Source organism: Oculina patagonica, chromosome 11 (genome assembly GCF_052425735.1).
Source record: "Oculina patagonica isolate OP01 chromosome 11, crgOcupat, whole genome shotgun sequence".
Lineage (NCBI taxonomy): Eukaryota > Metazoa > Cnidaria > Anthozoa > Scleractinia > Oculinidae > Oculina > Oculina patagonica.
The window spans coordinates 17,199,188-17,211,086 of record NC_135768.1 but is presented as its reverse complement, the minus strand read 5'-3'; the positions used below and the strand labels follow the sequence as shown (position 1 = coordinate 17,211,086).

General features: G+C 38.0%; 2 protein-coding genes across 2 annotated transcripts; one reads left to right on the top strand and one right to left on the bottom strand.

Annotated features, from left to right (window-relative positions):
* Positions 1-4,235: 4,235 nt before the first annotated feature.
* LOC144630892 (uncharacterized) lies at positions 4,236-5,090 on the bottom strand. Its single transcript, XM_078489258.1, has one exon. The coding sequence runs from the start codon at positions 5,022-5,024 to the stop codon at positions 4,236-4,238; it is 789 nt and encodes a 262-aa protein (XP_078345384.1). The 5' UTR covers positions 5,025-5,090.
* Positions 5,091-10,584: 5,494 nt separating this feature from the next.
* On the top strand, positions 10,585-11,571 carry LOC144630891 (substance-K receptor-like). Its single transcript, XM_078489257.1, has one exon. The coding sequence runs from the start codon at positions 10,588-10,590 to the stop codon at positions 11,569-11,571; it is 984 nt and encodes a 327-aa protein (XP_078345383.1). The 5' UTR covers positions 10,585-10,587.
* Positions 11,572-11,899: the final 328 nt, after the last annotated feature.

Here is an 11,899-nt window from a genome sequence, read left to right as displayed (position 1 = left end):
TTTATTGCACTTTTTTTCAACTGGGTTATGTTTAAGTTATTACTCGCATCCGAATTTTGCACTGCCTGTTGTTGAGCGTGGATTTGTATTTGATGTCGTCGAACAATTTGGAAAATTCGAATATAACAAAATGAGGATGTCGACAGACAAAGAATGATAAAAACTGATGAAACTATAAAATATATCAGTCTTTTCCATAGGTAGAGAGCACTCGAAGTGGAAAACATGATAAGCCACATTGCTACTAACGCAAACGAAACACGTGATGTAGTTACTATGGAAACATATCTCATATGATAATGAAGAGCTGCAAATCTATCCGCGCTAATGGCTGTCATTGTCCAAAGCGACACTCCACATAAACTGTAGGACGTAATCTCAAAGATAAACAATGTTAAAAAGTGATCGTGCGTAAGCTCTTTAGTAATGAAAAGTGGTTGCACAACAAGCCCAATGAGAAGATCTGTGAAAGCCAAATTGCAGAGCAGTGTTAAAGACGGCGAAGAAAGCGAAGGAGTTCCCAAAATTGCTGCTATCACAAGAGCGTTGCCAAAAATAGACGTGATCATCAGTGGTGCATTGAGTGCGCAATATATGATGACGATATTTTCAAGATGAGTATTTTCTTCAAAGTCAAAACTTGCTGATTCATTTCTGAATAAGGTGTTGTTGTTTAGCATGCTTCGTCTTTTAAAAGCCCCAGTTTAAAAAAAAAAACAGAAAGAAAAATCGATTTTATCTTCGTTGTGGTCCCAAAATCGTCCGTTTCTAAAAAATAATCAGCTTCATCTGAATTGGTCTCTAGATCTTGTTTAATTTTAATCTCCAAAGCTTTTGTAATAAAGGTCAATGTGATAGATTATCCGCGTTGGTTTCCCAGTGGTTGATTACTTTTTGTTACAATGGAACAACAGTCAGAACAGTTTTATCCCGCCGCATTTTTAATTGCATTCTGAGGAAAAGTTAACATAGCATCCCTTAGAGAGAATAGCGACAAAAACAGGAAAAGCAAAACAGATATTATTGCATAAATCTGCTGTGCTCTTTAATTTTGTTATTTTGTCGTCAGTTTTGATGTTAAGTTGGATCTTTATGGTTTAAACATCTGCGTCTTTTGCACGGTAACGCATCTAACCCAATAGTTTTGATGAATAATACTATATTTTCAACCTTGTGAGGCAAATAATTAAAAAACTAACTACTTGGTGAAAACTTTTGTTTATATCATATTTTTGTATAATCAGCAAAAGAAACGTTTTACAGGTTGGTGGCTCTGAACTTGTGTTTGTTTTGGAAATTAGACAAAAATATATCAAAAACAAAAACTTCCAACGAGTAGTTTTTAAGTTATTAGGTTCCAACATTCCAAAAAGGGTATTTTGACCTCTTTTTAAGTTGTCATAGCAAGGAATTCTCACGTCATTTTGAACTGATTTTGTTTATTGATGGATTAATGCTTTACTGGTGTTTAGTAAATGTTTTTCAGTTGCACTGTCGAGCTTGCTGTAATAGAATGAAAAAGACAGGAAGGTCTAAACTGTTGTGAGCTTCCTTTGCTACCTCTAATACACTTCTTCTTAAAAAGTCAAAAAAGGAATGTGTGACATTGAATAAAAAAGACACATGCGAATAAAAGTCTCGCTCTTATTAAGGAACACTGTCAGGGTCTAGAATATTCTCTAAAGGACTAATTATAGTAGCATAATATGTGATTCTAGAAATGGCAATGGTATATACTAAAACGTTTCAAAATGTTATTACATCTCACGATTCAAGGACTACTTATTTCTAACCTCGGAAAACTCGAGAGGACCGCACTACAGTGCATCTAGTCTTGCAAGAAAAAATGTGCGGATTGTTTGAATTTTACTCTGTTTTTGTACATATCATTTTTCTTGCTGTCTTAACAACTGCCCTTCGAAGCTCGCTAAGACGCCAACAATACAAAAGTGGGTTAATGGAAGATTTCATGAATACTAAAGTGGTAGCAAAGTTCCATTCCTTTTGCCAATCCATTTTTGCCATTCCAAGAAGAGCTAAAAAAATAAACGTTGGAATGTAACACAAAAGCAGAAAAGTATAAAATACAAAAGTGTTAATTGCACTTTTTTTCAACTGGGTTATGTTTAAGTTATTATTAGTATCTGAATTTTGCACTGCCTGTTGTTGAGCGTGGATTTGTATTTGATGTCGTCGAACAATTTTGAAAATTCGAATGTAGCAAAATGAAGATATCAACAGACATACTACGACAAAAACCGATGAAAATATAAAATACATCGGTCTGTTCCATAGGTTTAGAGAAATCGCAACCGAGAAAATTATAAGCCACATTGCTATTAAGGCGAATGAAACGCGTGATGTAGTTACTATGGAAACATATCTCATGTGGAAGTGAAGAGCCGCAAATCTATCCGCTCTAATGGCTGTCAATGTGCATAGAGACACTCCACATAAACTGTAAGACTGGATTTCATTAAAGCGCCATAAAGATTGACTGCGCATAAACTCACTGGTAATGAACAGTGGTTGTACAACAAGTCCAATAAGAAGATCTGTGAAGGCCAAATTGCAGAGCAGAGTTGTAGACGGCGAAGAAAGCGAAGGAGTTCCCAAAATTGCTGCTATCACCAGAGCGTTGCCAACAATGGACATGATCATCAGTGGTGCATTGAGAGCGCAATATATGATGACGATATTTTCAGGATGAGTATTTTCTTCAAAGTCAAAGTAATCCCTTGCTGCCGATTCGTTCCTTAATAAGGTGTTGTTGTCCATAATGTTTCTTCTTTTAAAAACCCAACTTAATAAAAGAAAAATAGGTTTTAGCTTCTTTGTGGTCAAAAAATCGTCCGCGTCCAAAAATAATCAGTTTCCTTTGAGTTGGTCTCTAGATCTTGTTTAATTTTCATCTCCAAGGCTTTTTTAACAAAGGCCATTGTAAAGGATTATAGGCGTTGATTTCCCCATCATTGATTATTTTATTACGATGGAACAAGAATCATAACAGTTTCATCCCGCCCAAAAGTATACAAAGCATCCCTTAGAGTGAATAGTGACAAAAGTAAGGAAATCTTGACAGAAAGTTCTGCATAAATTTGCTGTGCTTTTAATTTTGAATTTTTTTCATTAGTTTTGATATAAAGGTGGCTCAGTTTTGAACTAAAGGCAGCTACACCAACAGTGTTAGGCAATAAATTTAATTAGTAGAAACTCATCCGTGTTCCATGACGAGCTTAGTCCTCAAAAAAAATTTATGCAAATTAGATCTTAATCCCCTTAGTGGAGAATATTTCTCCATTAAGGGGATTAAGATCGGTAACATAAGATCGTAGTTCGCACGTTGAACTGCCGCAATGTACAGTGAGGTGTCAGCCATAATAGCCGCGGCTTCTCTGTGGAGAAAGAAAAAGCAGATATAAGCTGGATTCTATGTTGATTTTCTTGTCTTAAAACAGCTCAATAAAAATTGATAAAAAAAAAACCCTTCCGTCGCGGATTGAAAAAAAATAACGCAAGGTAAATATTCTGCACACCGTAAAGAACTAACCATCGAAGCAAGATAGAATAATTAAGCGTGAGGTTATATTCTGCCCACAGATAACAAGAGCTCAGTAAAGAACTCAGCTCACTACCCCAGTAAGACAGAATAATTTAGTGCGAGGTTATATTCTGCCCACAGATAACAAGAGCTCAGTGAAGAACTCAGCTCACTACCCCAGTAAGACAGAATAATTTAGCGCGAGGTTAATATTCTGCCCACAGATAACAAGAGCTCAGTAAAGAACTCAGCTCACTACCCCAGTAAGACAGAATAATTTAGCGCGAGGTTAATATTCTGCCCACAGATAACAAGAGCTCAGTAAAGAACTCAGCTCACTACCCAAGTAAGACAGAATAATTTAGCGCGAGGTTAATATTCTGCCCACAGATAACAAGAGCTCAGTGAAGAACTCACCACCCAAGTAAGACAGAAAAAATTAGCGCGAGGTTAGTAGAGCGAAATAAGTCAGCGCGGATTAGCCAGGTTTAAGCACCGCTGATTATTATTACAGCGCTTGACATAGGCGACCATACTGAAACTGAAAACCCAAGCTTAAGTTTATATTCCACAAAAAAAAAAACAGCAAAAATACAACTTACCATTGTGCGGTGTTTGTCTTGCTTCTATCTTTGATGAACGGCGGCGAGCCGCGCTGTTTGCGAATTGCGTTACCTCGTATTTCTGCACTAACTTAGAACGTCAACAAAACACAGTAATTCACTGAGAATATAGGATTATGGGCAGTGTGCAACGCCATAATCGACGAAGTAAAGAACAAAGATAGTATAGCGAAAACGTGCTGAATACTTATCTTAAAACAAGGGCCCAATCGACGCGCTGGCCTAGCCTCAAAACGAGAAGCCAAATCGCTTGACGAATTTCTTGGCGAAGAAGCAGCTCGGAATGCAGAAGTGGAACTATTTCCTTTCTCGACAGGACGGGCACGTCGACGCTTCTCCTTATTCACTTTCCTCTCGGCTCTCCTCTCAGCCCGGTAAATTCTCTTCTCGTCGTCGGAGTCCGAAGCGAGCTCATCAGACAAATATTCGTTGACGGTCGCCCATCCAAACTCACTCTTGTCGGCTAATTTAATTGCTTTAATACGCTTCGAGACCAACTCAGTACCTGCTTCAACGGCGACTTTTACTTTTTCGTACGATTTGTGTTTGAGAGCATCAGAAGCTTCGTCCAGCTTATCCAGAACTTGGAGAGAGTGGTCTAGCTGCTGCTGATTTCCTTTTCTCTTGCAGGTATATTGTTCGCGGCGAGCTTTCTTGACAGCTTGTTCAACGGACGAGCTGTTTTGCTCGGAAAATCGCTTTGCGAAATCGCTGAGACGAGATTCGATAACCTGTGTGAGGTTATCAGTTAAAGAACTTATGGATTCGGAAACGGTAGATTGAATGACAGAACTAACGGAAGGATCCAGCACTCCAGAAGTTGAGCTGCCACGTGCTCTGGCTTCTTCTGAGTCAGACATGATAAAAAAGTAGTGGTGTATCGTGTGGCGTCTGCAGACCCGAAGGAAGAACACAAACTGACAACGGCGTATATATATGAAACGCAATTAACAGCTATGACGTAACCTGAAACACCTCATTGTGAAAAACACAATGAGAATATGAAATACAGATCGTGCAGAAAGCAAATATCTGCTAAACTACGTACCGCAGATATTTTTATATTCCCGCCAGAATAAATTAACCCGGCAACAGTAATCATTAGACGAAAATGCCGAATCTCTTTTCGTTTATTAGACGAAACCCTTGCACAATCTTGCATGGTTTTCCTGTTTCGCATTCATCCATACGAGTTTTGTAGTGTAGCGAGGAACATGTCACAAAAAATGCAATAAAAACACGTTTAAAATTGGTAACAATGCTACTCAGTTCATGTCGTGAAGACTACAACAATCGACTCCTTGAAAGCCCCAATCTTCACACATTCAACTTGTTTCCGCGTGCAAAAATTTATTTTGATCTCGCTCTTACGGATATCATTTTCGTTGACTCGCTTTTACATTTGTAACTTACCAAAGTCGACTCATACTTGCGGCTGTCCGTCGGATATCGATATATCCAATGTCGTATAGCTGATACAAAAACACCAAAACGCCGACTCAAACTCGGTCGTGTTGCCAGGAAATCTTATGAAACAGTAATCATCGATTTAAGGTCGCAAACAATGCCGATATCGACAATTTAGCAAAGAATATTCTTAAAGAAGATGCATCGGCACGTTTCGAAACCGCGAAAGCAGAAACTGCGTGACACAAGAAACAGATCACGTACACATAGCTAGGACGGGTTTCATTTTACATTTCCTGGCATGCGGTGACAAGTTATGTACAAGATTAAATGACCTCCTGGACAGAATTTTTTTTGAGGGCTAAGCTCGTCATGGTCCGCGGATCTGATTGGTTCTGTCCGCTGTTTTCTGTTCGCTGATAGAACATGATCGTGCGCTCGTTGCTCTTTGAAAGAACAACTTTCTTGTTTTTTGGTTTTTGAACTATAATCCTTTAGATTTTCTACTAAAACAATTAGACTATCCCTCGTTATCTATCAGCGATTGTCAACTCGGCTGCGCCTCGTTGACTATTGCTCAAAGAAAACGAGGGCAAGTAGTTTAATTGTTAAGTATAAATTTGTATAAGTTTTTTTGACATCATGGCTGCCATAGCTACGTCAAAAGAGATCAAAGGTACCCTACAAACCAGTTTTTAGGTTTATGCAAATAAAGCTCAAATGTTGTTGATAATGTCAAAAAACTAATTACTTTTATAAGAATGTCAGATAACAAAAGTCTGTTGACGCCTTCGAAATGAAAGAGATGAACGATACGATTTTTCGTTATATTCAGCAAAGCTGGAGGTATATTTCAGCGCCTACTATTCATTAATAAACAACCATGACTTAAGATTTCTGCTGATTTTGGTATGATTTCTATTTCAGTAATAGAGCTTCTTATTGAAATAGGCTTTCTTCCCGGGGGGGGTACTCGAAAAAGTTTTGTACGGGGAGGCTCCGCCCGGAGATCCAACCCCTTACCCTTTTATATACTATTTTGATAGAAAAGGTACCCCTTTTGTATACCTTTTATTGCAAAAAGGCACCCCTTTCATATACCTACACTACATCACATTTACCAAAGACGGAAAGTTTTCTTGTCATTTTTATGTAGCGCTTAATAAATTAAGACGATACAGCCAAAAGCTGCGTCTGCTCGAAATATTTAATGTAACGGCCTTTAAAAATATCATTATCACAGATTTCCATACCCTTTCATATACCTAAATTTGTGAAATCCCTACCCTTTTATATACCTGGAGCCTTAAAAAGGTACCCCTTTCGGGCGGAGCCTCCCCGTATAGGCCATTATAGGGAGTACCCCCCCCCCCGGCTTTCTTTGGCAATTCAGACATTACTGCACTTGAAGACCCTGCATACATTATTACACTTCGACAGAATAACAGGCCAAAGAATTTTTTTTCTATACTACTGATTCTTGAATAGGGGAAGGACTCCATGTCCATGTTTACCTTGCTGTCACCTGCAGAAAACATGCGCTAAAAGTATTAAAAGGTAATCGGGGAAAAAAAGCAATTTCTTTAGATATGGTCTTTATGTCTTATTCTCTTTTTAACTCTTCATAAATGGCGACCAGAGGCAAACGAAGAGTCAACAAAGAACGCTTGAAATCCAAATATGTTAACCGCACACTTTGAGACTGGCAATGAACCAAAACAAAAGTGCAAAAGATAACTAATAAAAGCAAACTAAAATACGCTTTTTGACGCGAACTGTCTAACTGCCTTTCTGGCACATACATTTATTTAAGCTTTCTCGTTTTCTTTAAAGTGCTACTATGGTCAAATTTTCACCCCTTGCAATTTTAGGCGTTTCAAAGAGTATTCAACGAAAGATTCAAAATGGCGTTTTCCGTTTTCAAATACCATTTTTAGTTACGAAGATATTTAAGAGCCCATGTTACTTACGGTTAAACATTTTCCGGTAAGAGTCGTAAAATGGATTTCGCTCATATTCTTACCATAGGTAGGCCTTAATATGAAATAAATCACAGTATACCTTGTTTGGCTAAAATCGATTAATTTAATTAAGGAAACTCACTGTTTTAAGGAAACTCACGATGTTTGATTTTACTCATTGGGCATTTTCCTGTGACCAACACTTCCGATTTCGAAAATTGATGCGTTAAGGGAATTAAATATCGCTTATCGAATCTTGATTTCAAGCAATTGAAAAAAGGAAACATTAACCAGACATAGTGCCAGTTTTTTTTCGACTACACACTGAGAAGAAAAGCAAAAATTTATCTTTTCAAGTTGTTTACAGCAAGCACATTTTCTGCTTTTAACATTAACATATTTCTGTTAATAAATTAACAAAGGTCAATGGCAGGTACATGTGTCCTTAATTTTTCCATAATGCTGACCGTGTCCGCTTAATACAAGTGACCGCGCTAAATGAAGGTCACTTGAAGTTTACAGTAAAGTTTTGCAGTCGTTTCGGGAATTTTCTGAGTGCCTGCTTAATAGAAAAAAAAAAAAGGTCAGCTTCGAGCCAAAGTGGCGCATACTGCCGGAGCTTATCCCGGTTTCCTTAGCATTAAGCAGCTAGGAGTATTTCTACTCCCCCCTGGATGGGATGCTAGTCCATCGCAGGGAACCCCCCAGCATTATTTCGCCGGTACCCATTTATACACCTGGGTGGAGAGAGGCACTATGAGAGTAAAGTGTCTTGCCCAAGAACACAACACAGTGACCCCGGCCAGGGCTCGAACCCGGAACGCTCGCTCCGGAGTCCGGCGCGCTAACCATTAGGCCACCGCGCCTCCCTGCTTAATAGGTGTGCCACTAAATAGAAGTTCTACTATACTTGGTCGGTCTTACTCACGGAAGAGGAGGTACCCTTTATATACGCTATATAGGTTTGCAGGGTGCAGAAGAGTATGGTTCTTAAACCACTTCAGTCTGAAATAGCCTGAGGGTATAGGTTTTGACCATTTTGGTCTTAGAAAAGGTATGGTGTGTGCATTCTGGTCAGTAATAAGGTTTAATATACAATCTTCGTTCACTGTCCAAAATCCGCGCGCGCAATTGGTTAAAATAGATCATGTGATTTTGCTTTACCTGTCGTCAGCAAACTCCGAAAGTGCAGTATTGACAATAATGCACAAAAATCGTGCATTATTGAAAGTGTCTTCAGCCTCAAGGCTTGCAGAAGTGGAAGAAAAATGATTCCTCAAATTATCAACGATCCAATACCAAACATTATCGAAGAGGATAACAACTTGAAGCGCTTTCATGTTCAAAGGTAAACTGCAGCTCAATAAATACATTTTTTGTGTGCGATTGACTTGCTTGTAGTTGCTTGAATGTGAAAATCATCGACTTGCTTTGAACAAGCTTCTCGCTGACTGTATTTATGAACGACTACAGCTGATGAACGATTTTATTAACCATTTTAAGCTTTATTTCTGTACGGCTTATTTGTGATTTTTATATTATTGATGTAATCCCGTGTAATTATGTACTACTACACTTCTTATTTTTAAACATTAAGCTTATTGTTTGAAGTTTGTTAAGACGATGATCGCTTGCAGTGTACTCAGATTGTATATTAAAAAGGTTAGAGTCTCTCCGTTCGTGTTTTGTTGACAAATACACGCACTTGCTGGCCTCACAATGAACTCGAATGAACTTGAACTCGTTCATTGTGCGGCCAGCGCGTGCGTGTATTTGTCAACAAAACACTCAGAACAGTCTCTAACCCATAAATAACTTTTGGACGGAACTGTTTTGATTGATTATTGTTTTAAAAATGCACTTTTAAGATGCAGTTTAAAACGTGGGGAATTCGAAGCCCTTGTCAAATGTTTTAAGCAGTTCTTGGGCAAATCTGCTCTCAATTAGGATATCGATGTTGACGTCAGATGTTAAATAGGGTAAGGAAAAACGCAAATTTTTGCTCCAAAATAGAGCAAGTTTAATTTTCGATGGAAATCAAAATTATCTGTATTGCTTCGTTTTCATTGTCTTTGTTAAGGAATTATATCCACTCTGACAGAAAAGTTGGAAGACCTTTACTATCGTTATCCATTTTCCAAATTAAGAATGATTTACGGCAGAAACGTAGTTGATGGAGCGTGGTGTGCAAGTGTACTTACTCAATTTAACTTTGAAGCAAATGCTATCAAATTGCTTTTAATGCCTGGGTGAACCCTTAAAATGCTTTTTAATACCAGGTTTTGTATAAAATTGTCTAGTCTTGTCACAGTATGGCAGAACGTTTCGATTGGTTACACCTTTACCCCTGCGTTTCATCGTAAAAGCACTTTCCATCTGTAGTTTGCTATACTCATTTAGCATTATTAAAATGAATACGAAACCTACGGTTTTGGCGCAGTTTGTTTTCACTTAATTTTTAATTCACAACGCCTCAAGAGTCAATTGATTTAGAATGTATAAATCCATCAAAATTCATCGCGTGAAGCGTATTATGCTCAATCGCGTAACAACTCTTTTAGCGAACGTTAACGGTTTCCTACTGAGACATTAAGCAAATTGAGCTTGATTCGTTTTATAAGCGAACTATCATTTATCTAAAATGCTCTTCGAAAACGGCCGGGTATGTAGAGCCATACTGAGAAGAGAAAAAGTTCAAATGTCGTGTATTATACTAAACAACTTGACCCCTTTTTGGTAGCTTTTAAAATAATCGAGAGTTCCAGCTTCTTCAACGGGCTTAATTTCGTAAGTGTCTTGGCGCCAAATTTATGCTTCTCTGTTTATTCAAAAGTTAGATTTCCTCTTTTAAATTGTTTTTGTCAATACATTAAAGCCCGCAGACAGTTGCATAGGAAGTCTTAAGACATCGTATGTATTGTCCGCAAAGTTAAAGAGAAAACATCGCAAAGCTGGTACACAAGCATTTCATCCTCAGGTTAATGTAAAGGAGGGTTTGATCATCATAAGTTGTTGTCACACATTCGGGGGAAACAAAACTATTGGACAAGGAAACATGAACAACTCTAGTATTAATAATTTTGAAGATCAATCAACACGTTCTGATATTATTTCGACGACGTTCACGGCAGTTATTTTCTTCGTTAGTATTTCAGCATTTGTCGGCAACATTCTAGTCACAGTGATTTTCCTAATGAACGCCACTCTCAGAACAAGCACAAACTATTTCATTGTCAACATGGCAGTTTCTGATCTACTCTCCGCTTTGACCAACTGGCCCCTCTATGCTACTGACGGGATGCTTTCAAGGAAACAAGTCATCGCAGATTCGATGACTACGTTTGTGTGCAAACTGGGAATGTATTCAAGAGCTGTATCACAGGGTGTTTCAATTCTTAGCTTTGTGCTGATTGTCGTGGACAGATTTATCGCCATTGTACTTCCTTTTCAGGCTAGAGGGTTAACAAGACGACTTCGAAGAGTTTTGTTCTTGTTTTCATGGGTGCTACCGCTATTAAGTCTTTTTCCGTACGTCTGGTTTTCCAAAATCGTGCAGGAAGGTCGCCAAACAGTTTGTAAGTTTTCGTCTCCATGGAGCAATATGGAACTGTATATATTCTATACTGTAGGCCTTTTAGTATTTTACTGCGTACCACTTATTTTGATAATTATACTTTACTCTAGAATTATGAAGTGTTTAACACGAATAAGTCCGGTGGGTGAAATTCACAGTATAAGAATACGGAATAGGCAACAGAACCAGGTTGTAATGAAAATCTTCATCTCTACTGTGATTACCTTTTTCCTTTGCTGGACTCCACTGTGTGTATATATATTGCTAAACATGTTCTTTCCATTGTTGTTCACCAAAGATTCGTCTATACTTCTTCAAGGTTTGTCTTATTATGTTTTTCCAACTTTAAGCACAGCAGTTAATCCAGTAATTGTTTTCTTATCCAGCTCCCGGTTCTCCAATCCATTGAAGAAGTTGTTTAGGTGTTCGAAATGTACTCTTTCTTCCAGTAATGGAAGGGCATAATTGAGCTGCAAATAATTTAGTTAACCCTTTGTAACTGAACTGCTTGGGCAGCATCATCCTCTCGTCCTGAAGAGATGTAAATTATAAATAAAGGCAAAAAGTCGGTGTTGCTGTGTAATGTTTATTCGTAATCCAAGGATAAAATGGATGAATAAATTGTTCAACTAAAAGAAGTTGTTCATTTTTTAAACTTGTTATTCATTTTATGGCATGCGTCATTCCTCGTGCAGAGGAATAGTATAACCGAAGCGTTTCTACTGCAATTGTGACGACTTGAAAACTACGTTTTAAGTTCTGGAAGAGAAATGAATTAAATAGCATTTTTTTT

Bases quoted from the DNA above. Each gene is read 5' to 3' on its own strand.
- LOC144630892 (XM_078489258.1), bottom strand. From the start codon at position 5,024: ATGTCTGACTCAGAAGAAGCCAGAGCACGTGGCAGCTCAACTTCTGGA.
- LOC144630891 (XM_078489257.1), top strand. From the start codon at position 10,588: ATGAACAACTCTAGTATTAATAATTTTGAAGATCAATCAACACGTTCT.